This window comes from Zalophus californianus, chromosome 2 (assembly GCF_009762305.2).
Source record: "Zalophus californianus isolate mZalCal1 chromosome 2, mZalCal1.pri.v2, whole genome shotgun sequence".
Taxonomy (NCBI): domain Eukaryota; kingdom Metazoa; phylum Chordata; class Mammalia; order Carnivora; family Otariidae; genus Zalophus; species Zalophus californianus.
Genome location: NC_045596.1, coordinates 42,953,038 through 42,959,334, shown reverse-complemented (window position 1 = coordinate 42,959,334; position 6,297 = coordinate 42,953,038). Strand labels below are relative to the sequence as shown.

The 6,297-nt window shown below is 43.2% G+C and overlaps 1 protein-coding gene across 1 annotated transcript; it reads left to right on the top strand.

Moving 5' to 3' along the window:
• The first annotated feature begins 441 nt into the window (after positions 1-441).
• On the top strand, positions 442-861 carry LOC118356735 (40S ribosomal protein S24-like). The gene has a single exon (XM_035726287.1). It carries the CDS (start codon positions 466-468, stop codon positions 859-861), a length of 396 nt encoding a protein of 131 aa, XP_035582180.1. The 5' UTR covers positions 442-465.
• Positions 862-6,297: the final 5,436 nt, after the last annotated feature.

Below are 6,297 nucleotides of genomic sequence, written 5' to 3'. Positions count from 1 at the left end.
ATATGAATGTTTCTGAGGACATATGTTTCTGAAATGGGCACAATGGGGAGCTAAGGGTGAGGTAGGGATTGTTTGTACGTTTTCCACAACATGGTTGCTGTGTTTGGCCACGTGGCCCAATGTGAATGGTGCTTCCAGTGGTTGTGCAAGATGCAGACCCTGTTTCACACAGGATCTTCCTCTGCTATCCTTAGAGTGTTGGGACCAGTGTAACTCCTTCTAACAGACTGGGGAAATTCTCATGGCTCCAGACCCCTGGAAAAGCAAGCACTCAGGAGATAGAATGTCTATAAGCAAGTTTTAAAGTGTCTGATGAGGGGTGATTGGTGCCCAGGTGGGGGATGCTGGAGGCATAGTATTAGAGCTACCTAATCCTAGATGCATTTTTTTAGGCCACATAGAAAGGCAGCCTAAGAATCCTGCAGCAACTTTTCCTCCCCGGCTGCTTGAAGCCTCGCCGCCATCATGAACGACACAGTAACTATCCGGACCGGGAAGTTCATGACTAACCGACTACTTCAGCGGAAACAGATGGTCATTGATGTTCTTCACCCTGGAAAGGCAACGGTACCTAAGACAGAAATTCGGGAAAAACTAGCCAAAATGTACAAGACCACACCAGATGTCATATTTGTGTTTGGATTCAGAACCAATTTTGGTGGTGGCAAGACAACCGGCTTTGGCATGATTTATGATTCCTTGGATTATGCAAAGAAAAATGAACCCAAACACAGACTTGCAAGACATGGCCTGTATGAGAAGAAAAAGACATCAAGAAAACAGCAAAAGGAACGCAAGAACAGAATGAAGAAAGTCAGGGGGACTGCAAAAGCCAACGATGGTGCTGGCAAAAAGAAGTGAGCTGGAGATTGGACAACAGAAGGAGTAAAGATGCTGCAGTGGCTTTATTTGTGGTGGTCGTGCAGATTTTTCATGAGAGGATCAATAAACTAAGAATGTTAAAAAAAAAAAAAAGAATCCTGCAGCAACATGATGAAATGGGACAGCCCCTAATAAACAAGCTAAAAGCGGATCCCAATTGTGTGCAAACCACCAGGGAGGAAAAAAAAAAGATTTCTTTGTGTGGGGTCTCCAAGTACATATCAGGGGACAACTGTGCAGATTATCAGAGATTACAGGCCTAAAATGCAAAAATAAGAACTACGAAGCATGTAATGACTCAAGTGTATTAGCTGGAATACAAGTTTGGCTGGTCTAAGGCCAAAACAACAGACACCAAGGACTGGCCTAGGAATCAATCACGTAATCATGCCCTTGAGCTGGAGCTCTGACAAGGAGATTCAATATCCAGGCGAACAGAGAGTGGAGCCAATGACCATCCTCACACCTGGTTCTTTCTGAAAACACTGGGTCTGAATAGGTGTCCCTGCATTTGAAGATGAAGCCTTAAGGGGAAGGGGGTGTACATAAGGCCTATAAAAAAATTACCAGAGAAGAAAGAGTTTTAAATACCTAAAGACTCAGAGGAATAGCAAACCTTGAAGATAAGTTACAAGAACCAGAGAAACATTTTAGAAATTTGATGAACATCTTCAACAGGATGCAAAGAAACTCTCCAAAACCAGACTAGAAAAGTACATGGAAAAAACGGGCTGAAATAAGAAGTGACAACTGAAATATTAAATAGGCATAGCTTAGAGAAAATAATGATAAAGCAACTTTATTTTAGTTTCTTACTCTCACTTGCCCTCATTTTATTTTTTAACATGGAAGATCGCAAGCATATAAAAAGGAGGCAGACTAGCATAATGAATGCTCAGGTTCCCATCACCAGCCTTCATGCCCAGCTCAGGACAGATCTGGTTCATCTGCACTTTCCCCTGCTCCCCTGACCCCTAAGGCAGATATTTTGGCCCCTAGCTCCCCTGCATCCTCTTATCCAGAAAACATAACAGGAATCAGCCCATTTCTCACCCAATCTTCTACCACCACTCTAGTCCACGCCAGCCTCATCTCTTGCCTGGATGATCTTTGTTCCCAACTAATCTTGGTGTCCACTCTTGTTTTCAACTTTTATTATAAAATAAAAGACAGACACAGAAAACTACACAGAACAAATGTAGAGACTAAGAATTATTAAAAGGTGAACACCCTCATAATTGCCAACTAGAACAGGAAATCGAACTTTGTCAGTCACCCCAATGTACTCCATCTGTGCACCATCCTATTCATTTACCTTAAAATACAGTTTATATAGGAAGAGGAGTATAAATGCTTGGCTCATTTTCTCAATGTTCAGAATATTAACTCTGCTGTCACATCAGTGTATTTTGTATGATCACAACCTTCTCCAACAAACACAAGGAGAAAAAGCTGGGAGGAAATATAACAAAATGCTAAAATTACTTTCTTTTGATATTGGGACTATTGAGAATGTTCTTTTTCCCTACCCCCCCTCAAAGGACCCACACCAGACTATAACTATAGTTACATGTGGTTGGTGAACTGTGCATGATTTGCTTCTCTTGCTATTTTTCCTGTGTGTTCTAAATTTCCTACAATCAATCATATTATTAATAAAATGGGAAAATACATCTATATCATATCTTTCTGTCTATCCATCCATCAATCAAATTTTTGGTACTCCTGGTCCTCAAATTACTCTTTTCATAGCTAGGAAATCTATATTTTTGGAATGAAGCATTGTCTCTGAATGGTTTCACTCTCGCAAAAGTCATATTGGTACATTATGAGGTTTTGACATTTTAAAGTAAAATGGTAATGTCCAGTGTGCACACAGAGCAGAGGTACCAGGAGAGGTGGTGAGAACAATCCTCTTTTCTGGACTCATCCAGGGTTCTTTTCCTTTGGGCTGCTCCTAGCTGATGCTCCAGTGTCACCTGATGGACAGAGTGAACGTTGAAGCCAGTATCTGCTTATATGAGTCTGCTAGGATGGATCTCCATAACCAAGCACCACAGACTGGGTGGCTTAAGTAACAGAAATGTCTTTTCCGTAGGATAGAAGTCAAGATCAATGTGTTGGCAGGTTGGTTTTTTTCTGAAGCCCCTCTCTTGGGCTTGTAGTTGGCTGTCTCCTCCCTGTCTTCACATAGTCTTCCCTCTGTACCTATCTGTGTCCCAATTACTCTTCTTACAACACCAGTCATATTGGATGTAGACCCACCATAATGACCTTATTTAACCTTAATTCCCTCTTTGAAGACCCTATCTCCAAGCAACATTCTCAGGTACTGGGGGTTAAGACTTTAAAACATAAACTTGGGGGGCACAAAACTCAGCCCAGAAAGCTGCTCATTGCCTGTTGTGGTCCCATTTTCTTCGTTTATAGAAATGGTGGCATACTAGTAGAAAGCAACTCTTCATTCACCATGGAAGCACCTCTACGCCGCTCACCTCGGTTCTCTCTGACGTCTTTACGTAAAATGGGTTCATAACTTCCCACCGCAGATTTCCAGATCACAGCTAGTTTCCGTGCTGGGGAGTTGGTGAGAATGTCTCCATCTTTGCCATGATGCTCACTGCTGGCCAGCCTGGTGGCCCTGCTGTCACCTTCCAGGATTTCCCACCGGTGCGCTACCTGAAGTCAGTCCTGCCTCCTCACAGGCCCCGATTCGTGGCTTTCTTTGCATTTACCCGCAGTTGCCCTTCAACTTAAGAGCTTCCCTGGTCCTAATTCATCTGGCCTCAGAATCACCTCCATGCTGCTTTCAGATCAGCCGGCCCCTCTTCTCCCCTGTTTCCCTCTCTGTTCATCAACAGGCAAATGTTCAGTTCACAATGGGCTGCTTTCCTGGTTACGTTTAAATTCTACTTTGGAATGATGGAGAAGTTTCTCTGCCACCCCAGGCTGAGTGTTATCAACTTTTATTTGCATATAAGAAAACCTGAAGCAATTGTGAAAGCAAATAGGCAAATGAGAACAGGTTTGTTTACAACTGCAGACATGTCTCACATTTATTTTTCCACAACAGACCAGAATGCAGTTTTTTTTGCTTCGGTGGGTAGATGGTAATCTATGTACAGCCCTTTACATGGTAATCAGGCTGAAGGTTATACATTTGGGGCATCTTCTTTAAGAAAGAGAATTCCCAAATATATTACTTCTGCAACGTTTACAAAAACACATGAGCTTATGCATTAATTTCTAGCCACCCAGGACACACAGCCCCTCAGGAAGTTGGAAGGGGCCTATCTATGCAAACCAGAGACCCTGAAGCTAGCCCCGAAGCTTACGTTTCATTAACTTCCTAGTAAATATGCTTCTAATTATAATGAGCAACTGAGATGTTTACTTGTTTATTGTTTTTCTCCCTCAGCTTGGTCTGGAAACACAGTACCATATTCATCACGCGTATCTCACATTCCGAGCACAGCACTTTTTTAGAGTAAGCAGTCATTAAATATTTGTTACATGAAATTAATTACTGGAAGGTAGGAAGGAACAATGAATGAACGTGGTGACAGGCCTAAATGCAATTGTGCTTCTACTACACGGAGAAAGCTGAGCAGTTTGAAGTGACTAGCAAACATCCTTGGGCATTACATTCCAAGGGAACATGGGTCATCGTGCCCATGGAACTACCTCCTCCCCAACCCCCCTCTGGTGGCCTCCTGCGGCCTCCTGCAAGAGCCAAGACCCAGTTCTTTAACGAGAGCAGTGCAGATGGCTTCCAGTGCTCTGTGAGTCCTTGGCCCAAGCCCTGCGGCTGTTGGGGGGGGTCAGCCAGGTCCAGAGCTAAGTGACCTTTGGAAAGAACTTCAGGCTTATTCTTTCCTATAGACTTGCCTGCTGAAGCCATGATAACCAGTGACCTTTTCCTGGGGACACTTAGAGCTGTCATGGGGAGAAAATCTACAGTATTGTGGAGAAAAACCTACCTTCCCTCTGAGCTTAAAGTGCCTCCTGACAGCCCCACCACAGATGCGCACAGGCAAGAACAATCTGCAAGAGCAATAATCTCATAGCAGTGATCACTAGATAAATTCACGATGAGAACACAACATCCTTTTTTAAAAGCTGGGTCATCAGCAGACCCCATCTAGAGAACAGGGTGACATCTTTGTAGGCACCACATGGCATCTTCTTCTTTGTGGGGGCTCCAAATATATTGCTGAAATTCTAATACTGAGTTTTCATTTCTTTGTCTTTCTGCCTCTGGCAAATTTGCTTTGATGCTTTCAGGATTTGGGCACGTGAGCTAGGGTTAGGACCTTAATCGTGGCATGATATTAGGCATATTTAGAAAAGCCAAGTTGTAAGAGGAAGGAATGTAATAATAAGGATTTAGAGATGAAAGCAATTTGAGAGAGAATGCTAACAAAAGTAATAGAAATAAAACTTGATGTGGGGCTTGATGAAAAAAAAAAAAAAGAAGAAATACCACAGTGCAAAAATCCAAGAATATGAGAATTGGCTCCTCCATTGTTCTCACAGAGCCTGGTTGGAATAATCCAGATGTTACAGGTTACAGCGTGGCTTTGGCAGTCTGAATGCCTGGGTTTGAACCCCACCTGCAGTTCTTACTAGTTGTGTCCTCTTGGGCCAGTTCCTTAACTTATGTGAGCCCGATTTTCCCCCTCTGCAAAGAAGGGACTAATGAGAGTACCCACCTCATGGGTCAGTGAGGTTTCGGTGAGATAATGTGCGCCCATTGCTTAAAAGCTCCTGAGCCTTAGAACTCAACAGAGGGTAACAACTAACCATTGCCAGGAAACCACAGCATATTTAGAAGAATCAGTCATGTCTATCTACTAAAGAGCAATGTGCTTTAGATAGGTGGGTTCTGAGCAGTGTGACCGCAATGTGTGCTCCAGGCAAGGGGGTGAAATGTGAGTACAAAGTGTTAAATGTGTTATTCAGATGTAGAGAAAAAACTACTAGGTAACTGGTGACTTCAGAAGACAACAGAGAAATCAGTTGTGGGATAGTTAAGGAAGGAAGGATGGATGGAAAGAATGAAAGATGGAAGAGGAGTGAACTTGGGAAATATCTGCTTACAAGAGCATGACAAGGGCCGCCCACTGGCAAGCATAATAGTGATGAAGAAGGTTCTGGTTAGAAGAAGGTATGTGTCCAGGAAAAGCCTGAACGGAATGTCCAGCCCTCTTGGTTTCTGGGGACATTGATAATCTGCTCAATTATCTGGGCAGCGCTAGACTCAGTCCCTCCCACCCCCGACCCCGCACAGAAGAATAATGTTAGTGAATCCAGCTGGGAGACCATGTTCCAGAGCCTGTCTGAAATGAATTGTGTCACAGGTAGAGTGGCCAGATTTAGCAACTAAAAATACAGGATGCCTAATTAAATTTGAAT

Coding starts and splice junctions, on each gene's coding strand:
- LOC118356735 (XM_035726287.1), top strand. CDS start 466: ATGAACGACACAGTAACTATCCGGACCGGGAAGTTCATGACTAACCGA.